Source organism: Melanostigma gelatinosum (assembly GCF_949748355.1).
Source record: "Melanostigma gelatinosum genome assembly, chromosome: 16".
Taxonomy (NCBI): Eukaryota; Metazoa; Chordata; class Actinopteri; order Perciformes; family Zoarcidae; genus Melanostigma; species Melanostigma gelatinosum.
The window spans coordinates 24,786,485-24,802,949 of NC_136649.1; the positions used below are offsets into that span (position 1 = coordinate 24,786,485).

At 45.1% G+C, this 16,465-nt stretch overlaps 1 protein-coding gene across 1 annotated transcript; it reads left to right on the top strand.

Annotated features, from left to right (window-relative positions):
* Positions 1 to 79: 79 nt before the first annotated feature.
* On the top strand, positions 80 to 12,269 carry lrrc57 (leucine rich repeat containing 57). Its single transcript, XM_079287263.1, has 5 exons — positions 80 to 549; positions 7,113 to 7,248; positions 9,128 to 9,396; positions 9,985 to 10,170; positions 10,551 to 12,269. Exons 1-5 carry the CDS (start codon positions 466 to 468, stop codon positions 10,590 to 10,592), a joined length of 717 nt encoding a protein of 238 aa, XP_079143389.1. The 5' UTR covers positions 80 to 465; the 3' UTR covers positions 10,593 to 12,269.
* Positions 12,270 to 16,465: the final 4,196 nt, after the last annotated feature.

The following is a 16,465-nucleotide window of genomic DNA, read 5'->3' on the forward strand; positions in this document are numbered from 1 at the left end:
CTCACACAGCTTCAGCCGTGTGAGCCAATGGGAACACAGCTACATCCGTTCAGTCCTCACAGAGACAGGAAGTCTTCTCTCTACTTTATTCTATCAAACAATAGCTGTGTTCATAGCTAACGAGCGAATGGAGCTAGCTCCTCCAGCCTGTTGCTCGTTGTTGAACATTGTTGTTTTCGTATTCTGCAGTGATTTCACCGTCTGATCTCATTACCACCGAAGAAGAAGAGGAGGACCGATAAAGCCGTTAAACCGTTAAAGACTCACTTCCGGTTTAATATGAACGAGATCAGCGTCCTGCTGTAGATCGACAGAGTGGAGCTGCTTCTCCAGTGCGTGTGTGTCCGCAGAGAGAGAGAGACAGACAGGCAGGCAGAGAGACAGATAGAGACAGGACAGACAGACAGTCAGGCAGAGAGACAGACGGAGACACAGGTGAGCAGACAGACAGACAGACAGGTCCAGATGGGGAACAGTGCTCTGAAGTCTCACCTGGAGACCTCCCAGAAGACCGGAGTGTTCCAGCTGACGTCAAAAGGGCTTCAGGAGGTGAGACACACCTATTCTGTGATGACGTCATCGTGTTTACACTGAAATATTTACCTGAAAATAATCAGTTTACACCAAAACATGGAAAACACTAAAGTCACGAGACGCTGGGATCAGAGCATCACACACATACAAATACACACATGTACATACATACATATATATATATATTAATACAATATATATATATATATATATATATCATCACCTGACTGTAACACACATCACCTGACCACTGAATGGGAGATGAAGAGCCACGTTCACTCAGGTTTCGTTCCATCATTGTCAAAGAATAACTTTATGATGTTGATTGTAATGATTAAATATATTTTAAAATCAAGTACATTTCTCTGGCATCTATAGTTTTCTACTGAACCGTGAATTTTGTGAACCGTTACACCCCTAATATATATATATATATATATATATATATATATATATATATATATATCATATTAATCACGATTACAATTTGTAATCGTGATTAATCTCATTGTTATGCTCAAAGTTCAATCATGAATTATACAGTAGTGTATTGCGCACTTTTATTTTAAAGTGCTGCTCTATGAACGTGACTGTGAGGAACCTGGGTGTGACCCTGGACGACCAACTGTTGTTCTCAGCAAACATTGCATCGGTTACACGCTCCTGCAGATTCCTGCTCTACAGCATCAGGAGGATTCACTTCCTCACTGAGGAGACGGTGCAGGTGCTCATTCAGGCTCTTGAGTCACGGTCACGTTCATAGAGCACAATTTCATTCAATCGACCGTAGAAGCCTAGAAGACATTATACAACATCTGAAGTCATCCTCCTGCTGCTTGGATATTCTACCAACACACTTTTTCAAAAATATTTCAAACTGCATGACCACTGATCTCTTACAAATTGTAAACACATCCCTTCTCTCAGGCGTCTTCCCACAAGCCCTAAAAACTGCAGTTATTAAACCGCTCCTAAAGAAGGCTAGTTTAGACTCCGCAACGATGAAAAATTATAGGCCAATATCAAACCTCCCATTTTTAAGTAAAATAATTGAAAAAGCGGTTTTCCAACAGCTGACCAACTTCTTGGCCGTAAATAACTGCTTTGATGTTTTCCAGTCAGGCTTTCGACAGCACCACAGCACTGAAACTGCTCTTGTTAAGGTCTTCAACGACATCCACTTAAACATAGACAATGGCAGAAGTTCAGTCTCAGTGTTACTGGATCTCAGTGCTGCATTCGACACGGTCGACCATGCCATACTCCTAGAAAGACTAAACATCTGGGTGGGACTCTCTGGCACAGCACTTAACTGGTTTGAATCCTACTTGAAGGACAGAGAATACTTTGTGTCTGTAGCTGATTACACATCAGAGCTGACTAAAATGACATGTGGTGTTCCCCAAGGTTCAACACTGGGGCCTCTTCTGTTCAACATCTACATGCTTCCACTAGCTCAGATTATGGAAAACAACAAAGTGTGTTATCATAATTATGCAGACGACATACAAATCTACATAACTATGTCACCAGGGGACTATAATCCCATACAAGGGCTGGGTAACTGCATTGAACAAACCAACAACTGGATGTGCCAGAATTTTCTTCAATTAAACAAAGATAAAACGGAAGTAATTGTTTTTGGTACCAAGGACGAACAATTGAAAATCACCGCTCAGCTTCAGTCACTGATGTTAAAACCCACAAACCAAGCCAGAAATCTAGGTGTAGTTATGGATTCAGACCTCAACCTGAACAGCCATATCAAGACAATTACAAAATCAGCCTCCTATCACCTGAAGAATACATCAAGGATTAGAGGACTTATGTCTCAACAGGATGTGTAAAACTTGTCCACGCATTTATCTTCAGCAGACTGGACTACTGTAACGGTGTGTTTACAGGTCTCTGTAAAAAGTCCGTCAGAAAGCTGCAGCTGATTCAGAACGCTGCAGCTCGAGTCCTCACTAAGACCAGGAGGGTGGATCATATCACTCCAGTTCTGATGTCTTTGCACTGGCTTCCTGTCCAACAAAGAATTGACTTTAAAATCCTGCTGTTGGTTTACAAAGCACTGAATGGTTTAGGGCCAAAATACATCTCTGATCTGCTGCTACCTTATGAACCATCCCGACCCCTCAGGTCGTCTGGGACCGGTCTACTTCCTGTTCCCAGAGTCAGAACTAAACATGGAGAAGCAGCGTTCAGTTTTTCTGCTCCACATATCTGGAACAAAGTCCCAGAAAGCTGCAGGTCTGCTGAGACCCTCAGCTCATTTAAATCAAGATTGAAGACTTTTCTGTTTGCTGCTGCCTTTAATTGAACCACATTCAATTAATATATTTATCAATTTCCTGCATTTCTGCATTTTACTACTGTATTTTATTTCTTACACGGTTTCTTTAATTGTTTTTAAATCGCCTTTTCTTTTGCCTTATGTTTTGATGCTTTTAATGGTTTTATGTGAAGCACTTTGAATTACCTTGTTGTTGAAATGTGCGATACAAATAAACTTGCCTTGCCTCTGGTCATCTCCCGCCTGGACTACTGCAACTCTCTACTTGCCGGAGCCATCAGACCTCTGGAGCTTGTCCAGAAAGCTGCAGCTCGTCTGGTGTTCAATCGCCCCAAGTTCTCCCACAACTTCCCTTCTCTGTTCTCTACACTGGCTCCTGTAAGAGCATCCAGTGTGAGACTCTGATGCTGGTCTACAGGGCAGTGAAAGGAACAGCTCCTTCCTATCTCCAGGCCACGGTCAAGCCCTACACCCCCCCCCCCCCGACCTCTTCGCTCTGCTGCCTCGGGGCGATCGGTCGCCCCGAGGCAGCAGAGAGAAGAGATCCCTTCAGCTCTACTCTTCATCACTATGATGCAGCTCTACTCTTCATCACTATGATGCTGCTCTACTCTTCATCACTATGATGCAGCTCTACTCTTCATCACTATGATGCAGCTCTACTCTTCATCACTATGATGCAGCTCTACTCTTCATCACTATAGCAGCTCTACTCTTCATCACTATAGCAGCTCTACTCTTCATCACTATGATGCAGCTCTACTCTTCATCACTATGATGCAGCTCTACTCTTCATCACTATAGCAGCTCTACTCTTCATCACTATGATGCAGCTCTACTCTTCATCACTATGATGCAGCTCTACTCTTCATCACTATGATGCAGCTCTACTCTTCATCACTATGATGCAGCTCTACTCTTCATCACTATAGCAGCTCTACTCTTCATCACTATGATGCTGCTCTACTCTTCATCACTATGATGCAGCTCTACTCTTCATCACTATGATGCAGCTCTACTCTTCATCACTATGATGCAGCTCTACTCTTCATCACTATGATGCAGCTCTACTCTTCATCACTATAGCAGCTCTACTCTTCATCACTATGATGCAGCTCTACTCTTCATAAACTATGATGCAGCTCTACTCTTCATCACTATGATGCAGCTCTACTCTTCATCACTATGATGCTGCTCTACTCTTCATCACTATGATGCTGCTCTACTCTTCATCACTATGATGCAGCGCTACTCTTCATCACTATGATGCAGCTCTACTCTTCATCACTATGATGCAGCTCTACTCTTCATCACTATGATGCAGCTCTACTCTTCATCACTATGATGCAGCTCTACTCTTCATCACTATGATGCTGCTCTACTCTTCATCACTATGATGCAGCTCTACTCTTCATCACTATGATGCAGCTCTACTCTTCATCACTATGATGCAGCTCTACTCTTCATCACTATAGCAGCTCTACTCTTCATCACTATGATGCAGCTCTACTCTTCATCACTATAGCAGCTCTACTCTTCATCACTATGATGCAGCTCTACTCTTCATCACTATGATGCAGCTCTACTCTTCATCACTATGATGCAGCTCTACTCTTCATCACTATGATGCAGCTCTACTCTTCATCACTATAGCAGCTCTACTCTTCATCACTATGATGCAGCTCTACTCTTCATCACTATGATGCAGCTCTACTATTCATCACTATGATGCAGCTCTACTCTTCATCACTATGATGCAGCTCTACTCTTCATCACTATGATGCAGCTCTACTCTTCATCACTATGATGCAGCTCTACTCTTCATCACTATAGCAGCTCTACTCTTCATCACTATGATGCAGCTCTACTCTTCATCACTATGATGCAGCTCTACTCTTCATCACTATGATGCAGCTCTACGCTTCATCACTATGATGCAGCTCTACTCTTCATCACTATGATGCAGCTCTACTCTTCATCACTATAGCAGCTCTACTCTTCATCACTATGATGCAGCTCTACTCTTCATCACTATGATGCAGCTCTACTATTCATCACTATGATGCAGCTCTACTCTTCATCACTATGATGCAGCTCTACTCTTCATCACTATGATGCAGCTCTACTCTTCATCACTATGATGCAGCTCTACTATTCATCACTATAGCAGCTCTACTCTTCATCACTATGACGCAGCTCTACTCTTCATCACTATGACGCTGCTCTACTCTTCATCACTATGACGCAGCTCTACTCTTCATCACTATAGCAGCTCTACTCTTCATCACTATGATGCAGCTCTACTCTTCATCACTATGATGCTGCTCTACTCTTCATCACTATGATGCAGCTCTACTCTTCATCACTATGATGCAGCTCTACTCTTCATCACTATGATGCTGCTCTACTCTTCATCACTATGATGCAGCTCTACTCTTCATCACGATGATGCAGCTCTACTCTTCATCACGATGATGCAGCTCTACTCTTCATCACTATGATGCAGCTCTACTCTTCATCACTATGATGCAGCTCTACTCTTCATCACTATGATGCTGTTCTACTCTTCATCACTATGATGCAGCTCTACTCTTCATCACTATGATGCAGCTCTACTCTTCATCACTATGATGCAGCTCTACTCTTCATCACTATGACCCAGCTCTACTCTTCATCACTATGATGCAGCTCTACTCTTCATCACTATGATGCTGCTCTACTCTTCATCACTATGACCCAGCTCTACTCTTCATCACTATGATGCTGTAACTCAGAGGTGATGATGGTGACCCAGCTCTACTCTTCATCACGATGATGCAGCTCTACTCTTCATCACTATGACCCAGCTCTACTCTTCATCACTATGATGCTGTAACTCAGAGGTGATGATGGTGACCCAGCTCTACTCTTCATCACTATGATGCAGCTCTACTCTTCATCACTATGATGCAGCTCTACTCTTCATCACTATGATGCAGCTCTACTCTTCATCACTATGATGCAGCTCTACTCTTCATCACTATGATGCAGCTCTACTCTTCATCACTATGATGCAGCTCTACGCTTCATCACTATGATGCAGCTCTACTCTTCATCACTATAGCAGCTCTACTCTTCATCACTATGATGCAGCTCTACTCTTCATCACTATGATGCAGCTCTACTATTCATCACTATGATGCAGCTCTACTCTTCATCACTATGATGCAGCTCTACTCTTCATCACTATGATGCAGCTCTACTATTCATCACTATAGCAGCTCTACTCTTCATCACTATGACGCAGCTCTACTCTTCATCACTATGATGCAGCTCTACTCTTCATCACTATGATGCAGCTCTACTCTTCATCACTATGATGCAGCTCTACTCTTCATCACTATGATGCAGCTCTACTCTTCATCACTATGATGCAGCTCTACTCTTCATCACTATGATGCAGCTCTACGCTTCATCACTATGATGCAGCTCTACTCTTCATCACTATAGCAGCTCTACTCTTCATCACTATGATGCAGCTCTACTCTTCATCACTATGATGCAGCTCTACTATTCATCACTATGATGCAGCTCTACTCTTCATCACTATGATGCAGCTCTACTCTTCATCACTATGATGCAGCTCTACTATTCATCACTATAGCAGCTCTACTCTTCATCACTATGATGCAGCTCTACTATTCATCACTATGATGCAGCTCTACTCTTCATCACTATGATGCAGCTCTACTCTTCATCACTATGATGCAGCTCTACTCTTCATCACTATAGCAGCTCTACTCTTCATCACTATGACGCAGCTCTACTCTTCATCACTATGATGCTGCTCTACTCTTCATCACTATGATGCTGTAACTCAGAGGTGATGATGGTGACCCAGCGATCAAAGAATAAAGACACTTATGTGTATTTTCCCTTCAACTCACGAGATGCAGCATGTTTCATACTTAATGTGAATATAATTCATTCTTTGTTGGCATCTTATTCTGAAAACCGGATGTTCGTCTGGAGAAACCGGATGTTGTCTCACGTTAATGTTTCCGTTTAACTTTCAAAGTCCTTCGCTCCCGATCTGTGTGTTTGAATGTGTTTACAGTGAATGTCAGCGTAGAGCTGCACTAACATGTGAGTGTCTGTGAGTTCACCGCAGCGATGTCCAGTAGTCTCCGTTCCTCCACCGCTGCCAGTGAGCAACAGGCTTTCAAAATGAAAGAAATGCGTCAACGTGTTATTATCGCGTTAACTTGCCCAGCACTAATATATATATTAATACATTTTTTAGTTTCCAGAGGAGCTTCAGAGACTCACCTCTAACCTTCGGACCGTCGATCTGACGGCCAATAAGATCGAAGTTCTTCCTCCCGCCGTCGGGGACTTCCTGCATCTCAAGAGTCTGACGCTGAACGGGAACCGACTCGGTGAGAGATCCAACTGTTGATGATGATGATGTTGTTGTTGATCTGGTTCTGATGCTTTGGTTCAGTTCTACACTGGATGAGGTCTCTAAACGTCAGGGCCCGGTTCCTCGTACCTGGCTAACTGAGTTAGCCGGATACTTTTAAGGATAAGATGACATAGATCAGGCTTTTCGGTTCCACGAAGCAAGTTCGGCAAAATCACCATGGCAACACATCTATAAGCTTGAACTATTAGTGCCACTGCCATGTATAAAGATACATGTTATCCTTCATACAATACTGAACTATTCAAATAATGGACACATTCATGTTTAGAGCAAAAAAATAAAAAATGAATTGTGTAATCAACCAAAACTTTCGCGGACCCCCTGTTGAAGACCTCTGCGGTAGTCTGATGCGCTTGCGCATATACTGGGGGTTATACGGGAGTTGATGAAATGCATGTAAAGTGAGACACACGTGATCCTTAAAAGCAGCGGAGCAAACTAAGAAGCCTCTGTTGCATTAATGTGCAGCTCCTTCCTCAGAGATCCACTGATGAAGGAGGATATTAGTTAGATGAGCGTTTTATAGGGAGAGACTTCTTCCACATCGCCAAGATCCGTCATCACATCACGATGACTTCCTGTACGAGCGCTGTCCATTCTGCCCACAAGGAATCATTTCTTTCCAGAGCTTCTGGAGCAGACATTGAACACCACACTGCCTGTCCCACAGACTGGATGCAGCCTTGAGCTGTTGTGCGAGTGCTGCGTTGTTGTAGTGTCGGCGATGCGGAGAACATGGGGAAAGCCGCTGCATGCCGCGCTGTTGGTCCAGTTGATTTGGCGCTTAATAAACTTACGGATGTGTTCATCACGTCACCATGGCACATATTGTGCTGACTCAGCATTCTGAGTCATGTGTGTGTGCTTAGTGTGTACTTGCTCTCATGTCCTCTTGATGGCTGGTTGCATACATGAGGTTAAAGCACTCATAATGATATGACAGTGTTATTAGTACAGCAGCACATCATTACTGTAGAACATGATGAAGGTGGATCATGATGAGAACACAGAGAATCACACACTATTGATCTTCACTGCTTCAGTTGATTGAATGTCTGATGATGAATAACACACACACACATACTGATCCGCCCACACACACACATATTCACACTGCTAGTTCTACATGTGATCTACACACACATGTACATACACACATACAGTACATGATGCATGAGGCATACAGCACATATGTCCTCATGTTAATGAGTGTCATTGGATCCTCGTTGGGCTTGTTTTTATTGTTATTCTGAAGAGTTGAGATCATTATTGTCGCTGTAGATCTCATTGGATGATGCATCATGAAGTCTACTGCCAGCAGCACATAAAGACATGTCATGTGATTGGTTGGGCTGATGAGGCATTCAAATGAGCCGCTTCATTTCCAACACTGACGCATTGAACGTGTCTGATGTGTTGCCGTGCTTCTTGTCTGGTCCTCTCAGCGGTGCCGCTGTTATATTTTGCTGTGATTACGGTCTTGACTTCCTCATATGCGTTCATGATCATCTCCTGCTCGTCAGCGGAGAACAAAGAGGCTCTTTCTGTGACTTTATTTCACATTGGACTGTTAGAACATCATGGTTTGGGTGATCCACGCTTCCCCCTTTAGAAGTAGGACGGGCACGCGCAGTCATCCTGATCCTGATCGTCTGGCTCGCATTAACGAGGCTGTTTGAGAGGATCAGCCTCGGAGAAACCGAGATAGCCTGACTTCAATCATCTCCTTCATTTCGGCTGCTAAAGGACATTTAATCGACTTAGTGAACCACGGACCAGGAACGGGGCCCTAGTTCTGATCCGGATTAACCTCCAGATGTTTCTGTCCTCAGCCAGTCTCCCCAGTGAGATTGGGAAGCTGAAGAAGCTGGAGACTCTGAGTCTGAATGGGAACCGGATCCAGCAGCTGCCCCCCACTCTGGGCCAGCTCAGAGCTCTAAGGACCCTCAACCTGTCCGGGAACCAGATCTCAGAGTTCCCCCCCGGACTGGGCACCCTGAGGCACCTGGACCTGCTGGACCTGTCCCGAAACCAGATCAGGAATGTCCCCGCAGCCGTGTCCGAGCTGCAGACCATCGAGATCAACCTCAACCAGAACCAGGTACCACGAGTCTCCCGGTCTGGTTCAGACTCGGTGCTCATGTTTACCGATTTTATGAACCTGTGTCGTCAGAGGAGCTGCGCTCATTATTATATGAAACAAATGTATTTCAACTAGTTTTACTGAGTCAACTCAACTTTATTTATAATTTATTTAAATAACACAAACTAGTCATCAACCTCTAGTTCTTTAAAGAGAAGTCAGAGCTTCATGTGTTAAAGCTGCATTCTCTCTAGTGTCCAGCAGGGGGCGACTCCTCTGGTTGTATAGAAGTCTATGAGAAAATGACTGCTTCTCTCTTGATTTATTACCTCAGTAAACATGAGTTTGTCTCAATCTCTAGTTTCAAGTCTTCTTCAATACAGCATGATGTTCATTTAGTACATTATGGTCCATTTAGAGTCACACAGACCATAAAGCAGGGGATGCTTTAGGGCGGGGCTACAGGCTGATTGACAGGTCTCAGTGTCACAGACTAAAGAACACAACGTTCTCCTGTATGAAGATTAACTCAAACAAACCAACAACCACAGGTGTCAGTAGTCTAGGTTCCAGGTCTGAAGTAATCCGGTTCTCCTCCTGATCCAGATCTCTGTTCTGTCGGCGGACGTGTCCCTGTGTCCTCGTCTGAAGGTCCTCCGTCTGGAGGAGAACTGCCTGGAGCTGTCCTCCATCCCTCAGACCATCCTGGGGGACTCCCAGTTGTCCCTGTTCTCAGTGGAGGGGAACCTGTTCGAGGTGAAGGACCTCAGAGATCTGCAGGGATACGACAAGGTCAGAACCACTTCCTGTCACGATGCATTCAGGGTCTGTGGGAGATAACAGGAGATTATAGAGCACACAGCAGGTCTGTGATTGTAATCCCTCACTTAAAACTGCAACTGATATCATAGTCTCTGGTGGTTTATGGTGGTTTCTAATGGTCTGTAATGGTTTATACTGGTCTGTGATGGTTTCCGATGGTCTGTAATGATTTATACTGGTCTGTAATGGTTTATAATGGTCCCAGATGGTTTATACTGGTCTGTGATGGTTTCTGATGGTCTGTAATGATTTATACTGGTCTGTAATGGTTTATTATGGTCCCAGATGGTTTCTAATGGTCTGTAATGGTTTCTGATGGTCTCTGATGGTCTCTGTTGTTCCCCCTTCAGTACATGGAGCGTTTCACAGCCACCAAGAAGAAGTTCGCCTGAAGACCGTCAGCGGCGAGTCTGAAATGTGGAGCGTCGCCGTGGGGGGGCGGGGTCAGCTGAGACTCCGCCCCCTGCTGCTGCTGCTGCTTCTTCTGCTGTGAAAATACAGACCACCTCACAGCCCTCCCCCCACCCACCCACCCCCACTACCTGCTGGACTTTATGAGAAGACCTGCTGCTTCCTGTTTGATACAGTTAACCTTTGTGACAGACAGGACAGTCTCTGAGACGACATGAAGAAACCTATTTACCACCAGAAAAAAGAAGACAGAGCTGTTTGTGATGGTGAACCTTTACTATGTTTCCAGGTGACAGCAGAGACTCAGGGAAACGTTCACCCACGTTCACACATGTTTACCAACGTTCACCAACATTCACCAACGTTCACCCACGTTCACCAACGTTCACCAACGTTCACCCAACGTTCACCAACGTTCACCCACGTTCACCAACGTTCACCCAACGTTCACCCACGTTCACCCACGTTCACCCACGTTCACCAACGTTCACCAACGTTCACCAACGTTCACCAACGTTCACCCAACGTTCACCCACGTTCACCCACGTTCACCCAACGTTCACCCAACGTTCACCAACGTTCACACACGTTCAAACACGTTCACTCCACGTTCACCCAACGTTCACCCACGTTCACACACGTTCAAACACGTTCACCCAACGTTCACCCACGTTCACCCAACGTTCACACACGTTCAAACACGTTCACTCCACGTTCACCCAACGTTCACCCACGTTCACACACGTTCAAACACGTTCACTCCACGTTCACCCAACGTTCACCCACGTTCACACACGTTCAAACACGTTCACCCAACGTTCACCCAACGTTCACCAACGTTCACACACGTTCAAACACGTTCACTCCACGTTCACCCAACGTTCACCCACGTTCACACACGTTCAAACACGTTCACCCAACGTTCACCCACGTTCACCCAACGTTCACACACGTTCACCAACGTTCACACAACGTTCACTGATGTTTGTCTCTTTAAATGATGATGTTCTTTCACCTTTAAGAGAGGTTTGTAGAGACAAAGACAGAGTTCAAGATGTTTAGTGGATGAAAAGCTGATTTCCCAGAATGCAGTTTGATTTTAGTCGTCACCTAAAGAGCCTGAAGACAAACAAACAATTACAGCTGAAAGAGTTCAATAAACTAAATTAGATTAATATTTCAACACAAATATTCTCTGGTGTGAATCTCTATTTACTTTAAGATGAATCATTAATTATTAGTAAAATACTGGATGTTTATTAAACATTTATTAAACGAGTTCCTACAGAAACGTTTTAGGATCTGAAGCTGATTTCATAATTGATTTATTAAAATAAAACCTAGTTAATGAATAAGTTTTAGTCATCTTCTGTCTTTGACTGTTTTGTGTTTAGAAATCAAGGTTTGTGTCATAAATAATAATAATAATGAGGAACAAACGTCTTATTTACATGTTTGGACTGTTTCTTTAATATTAACTCTTTGATGTCAGCTGCATGTTTACATCCTTTCTCATTTTCAAGCATGAAGCATGTTTTACACTTAAATCAGAATGTCTTCCTTATATATAATATATGTATATTTGTATATATTATATATTGGTACCCTCCCCTGTGCATGAGGTGCTCGTCTCATCGGGTGAAACTTTTCCTGAAATAAAAGCAACAATAACAAAAACGTCTCTTTTAACTGTACAATCACAGTAGTACTAAATACTACAAAGACACAGAAAACTACAACAGAAGTATGCAGCAGAAGTATAAAGTAGTAGTAGAAGTATAAAGTAGTAGTAATACAGCAGAAGTATAAAGTAGTGGTAGTAGTAGTAGTACAGCAGAAGTATAAAGTAGTAGTAGTAGTACAGCAGAAGTATAAAGTAGTAGTAGAAGTATAAAGTAGTAGTAATACAGCAGAAGTATAAAGTAGTGGTAGTGGTAGTAGTAGTAGTACAGCAGAAGTATAAAGTAGTAGTAGTAGTATTAGTAAAGTAGTAGTACAGCAGAAGTATAAAGTAGTAGTAGTAGTACAGCAGAAGTATAAAGTAGTAGTAGTAGTTGTAGTGGCAAACAAACAATAATCAAACGCCACTGATGCACCGTGGTCAGTATTCGTACGCAGCCAGAAGAGAGTGGATTGTCCAAGCAGGATTCCGATTTTTGTATTATTTATTAAATAAAGCAAACAAACAAACTAACAAAAGGAACAAAGAAAACTCCTGTCGTGCTGTCTCTCCTGTCCTGTGCAGCTGTGCTGGTAAAAACTATACGCCCACCCCGGTGTTGTAGTATTAGTAAAGTAGTAGTACAGCAGAAGTATAAAGTAGTAGTATTAGTAAAGTAGTAGTAGTAGTAGTACAGCATAACTTCATCCTCCAGCATCTCCAGAACTTCAGATCTCCAGAACTTCATCCTCCAGCATCTGGACTCCCCAGGAACCTACGCCAGGATCCTGTTTGTGGACTTCAGCTCTGCCTTCAACACCATCATCCCGTCTCTGCTGCACGATAAGCTCTCCCAGCTGCAGGTGCCCGACTCCACCTGCAAGTGGATCACAGACTTCCTGTCTGACAGGAAGCAGCACGTGAAGCTGAGAAAGCACGTCTCATCCTCCAGGACCATCAGCACCGGTTCCCCCAAAGGCTGCGTTCTTCCCCCTCTTCTCTTCTCCCTGTACACCAACAGCTGCACCTCCAGTCACCAGTCCGTCAAGCTCCTGAAGTTCGCGGATGACACCACCCTCATTGGACTCATCTCTGGTGGGGATGAGTCCGCCTACAGGTGGGAGACTGACCATCTGGTGACCTGGTGCGGTCTGAACAACTTAGAGCTCAACGCTCTAAAGACAGTGGAGATGGTTGTGGATTTCAGGAAGAACGTAGCCCCACCTGCCCCGATCACCCTGTGTGACTCCCTCTATCACTCTGTGTGACTCCCTCTATCACCCTGTGTGACTCCCTCTATCACCCTGTGTGACTCCCTCTATCACCCTGTGTGACTCCCCTCTACCACCCTGTGTGACTCCCTCTATCACCCTGTGTGACTCCCTCTATCACCCTGTGTGACTCCCCTCTATCACCCTGTGTGACTCCCTCTATCACCCTGTGTGACTCCCTCTATCACCCTGTGTGACTCCCTCTATCACCCTGTGTGACTCCCTCTATCACCCTGTGTGACTCCCTCTATCACCCTGTGTGACTCCCTCTATCACCCTGTGTGACTCCCTCTATCACCCTGTGTGACTCCCTCTATCACTCTGTGTGACTCCCTCTATCACCCTGTGTGACTCCCTCTATCACCCTGTGTGACTCCCTCTATCACCCTGTGTGACTCCCTCTATCACCCTGTGTGACTCCCCTCTATCACCCTGTGTGACTCCCCTCTACCACCCTGTGTGACTCCCTCTATCACCCTGTGTGACTCCCCTCTATCACCCTGTGTGACTCCCTCTATCACCCTGTGTGACTCCCTCTATCACCCTGTGTGACTCCCCTCTATCACCCTGTGTGACTCCCCTCTATCACCCTGTGTGACTCCCTCTATCACCCTGTGTGACTCCCCTCTATCACCCTGTGTGACTCCCCTCTATCACCCTGTGTGACTCCCCTCTATCACCCTGTGTGACTCCCCTCTATCACCCTGTGTGACTCCCTCTATCACCCTGTGTGACTCCCTCTATCACCCTGTGTGACTCCCCTCTATCTCCCTGTGTGACTCCCCCGTTGACACTGTGGAGTCCTTCCTCTTCCTGGGCTCCATCATATCTCAGGACCTCAAGTGGGAGCTGAACATCAGCTCCATCACCAAGAAGGCTCAGCAGAGGATGTACTTCCTGAGGCAGCTGAAGAAGTTCAACCTGCCAAAGACAATGATGGTGCATTTCTACAGAGCCAACATTGAGTCCATCCTCTGCTCCTCCATCACCGTCTGGTACGCTGCAGCCACTGCCAAGGACAAGGACAGACTGCAGCGCATCATTCGCTCTGCTGAGAAGGTGATCGGCTGCAATCTGCCGTCCCTCCCACAATATATAATATTCATATCTAATATCCATAAACGACACGATAGGCAAATTAACACACTACAGATATAAAGAAAACAAAAGCAGTTTCACTTACCAAATGCTGTTCTATTTAAATACAAAGTCCATCCTTCTGTCTTTGTTTACAAAGAGTTCAATGACGCGGTTGTACAGTACATCCGTGCGTTTCAGTTCCAGCAAGAGGTCCTTTTCGATTGCCATGGACGCCAGTGATGACAGTCGAGCCAGTTGCGTTTCTGGAATAGGTTTTGATGCGTTTGAGGGCTGAAAACGTCCGCTCGACGGACGCAGTCGATATCAGGATCGTCACCGCCAAACATGCCAGTGCGTAAAGTTGATGCATGCTCTCCACCAGATCTTCCTGCTGAAGGAAAGCCAGTAGGTCATCAGGGCTTTTTCCCCCAAAGCCAGCCATGGCGTACGTGACAGTCAGTTCTGTTTTCAGCCGTGTGAGATCATCAAACAGAGATCCGTGACTCTGCGTTAGGCTGGAGAAGGCCGAATCCGGGAACTTCTTCCGATATGCCTCAAACTGCTGGGGGTCGAGGAGGGAGAGAAACATTAATTTCTCGTGGTCTTTGAACCGATTTCGTATCTGGACAAGAATGTTGTCCAAGATATCGCTGTGGAGTTTCTGGTACCGTGCACGAATGTTTCCCTCTGCTTGGCCTTTCCGTGCGCTTGGGGCACCTGTTTCACGCACAGTGGACTCAAAGATGTCAGCAAACCGTCCCTTTTCTCTCTCAGTAGTGTCACAAAACTCATCCACTCTTTTCAGACAGAACTGTACATCCAGTTTTCTGTTCTGTAGTACTCCAAACAGCACATCCCAATACTCAAAAATCCCATGGAAAGTGGACAAAACTCAAAGTTCTCCAGATGGGCTTTGTATCCGTCAGCACAGATTCATCGTCGTACTCACCAAGGTGCTCCAGAACGTGCTCACAGAGCTCCTGCAGGGCGGCTCTCTTTTCAAAGGCCGTGTTGACCAGTCTGGAGCTATAATGCCACCGTGTTGGTGCCACACGAGGAAGACGCCGCTGGCAGATGTCGTCGAGCAGCCGCGTGCGCTTTGGAGACCTGGAAAAATACGCAGCGAGGCCGTCGGGATGTGAAAAATACATTCTACATTCTGTCAGCTTTGAGACCCCTTGAGTCAGCACGAAATTCAGCCGATGGGCATAGCAGTGTATAAATAAAGCCAGAGGAGCCTTCTCTTTAACTTTAGCCTGCACTCCATTAAGTCCAGAAGCGTTGACCGCTGCGCCACCAAAACACTGAGCCACGACTTTGTCCAGACAATCGTGGTCCTCCAGGAATCGGATGAGAAGAGCAGCGATGCCATCGGCTCTCTTGTTGCCGGTAACATCGTCAAATCTGACAAACCTTTCCTTGACGCCGGTATCTGTCACATAACGGACCATCAGTGCCAGCTGCGCTGTATTACCCACATCAGTGGTTTCGTCCACCATAACAGCGACAAAGGGCGCTTGATTTCTCTCCTGTCTGATCTCCTCTCCCATCACTTCAGCTACAGCACTGATCAGGTCGTTCTGTATTGTCCCGGTAAACACTTTGTTCCTGGAAAGGTGGAAGTGTAAGTCTGTCGTGCTAGGCCACAAAGGAAAGTAGCTCCACATAGTTTCCCTTATTTATGGACTCCTTACGTTCGTCATGTCCCCTGAATGAGAGCTCCTGTTTACCCAAAAAGATGACACAATCTATCAGTCTTTTCAGTATTTCCCTATTCTAATTAACTTTTTCATTGTGGAGCTCCGTTTCCCTGCGAACTTGTTGGTTGATCTGGAGATCCACT

Excerpts from the sequence above, each read along its gene's own strand:
- lrrc57 (XM_079287263.1), top strand. The coding sequence starts at position 466 with ATGGGGAACAGTGCTCTGAAGTCTCACCTGGAGACCTCCCAGAAGACC. Across the intron at positions 550-7,112 it reads CGTCAAAAGGGCTTCAGGAG|TTTCCAGAGGAGCTTCAGAG; the intron begins GTGAGACACACC and ends TACATTTTTTAG. Across the intron at positions 7,249-9,127 it reads GCTGAACGGGAACCGACTCG|CCAGTCTCCCCAGTGAGATT; the intron begins GTGAGAGATCCA and ends TTCTGTCCTCAG.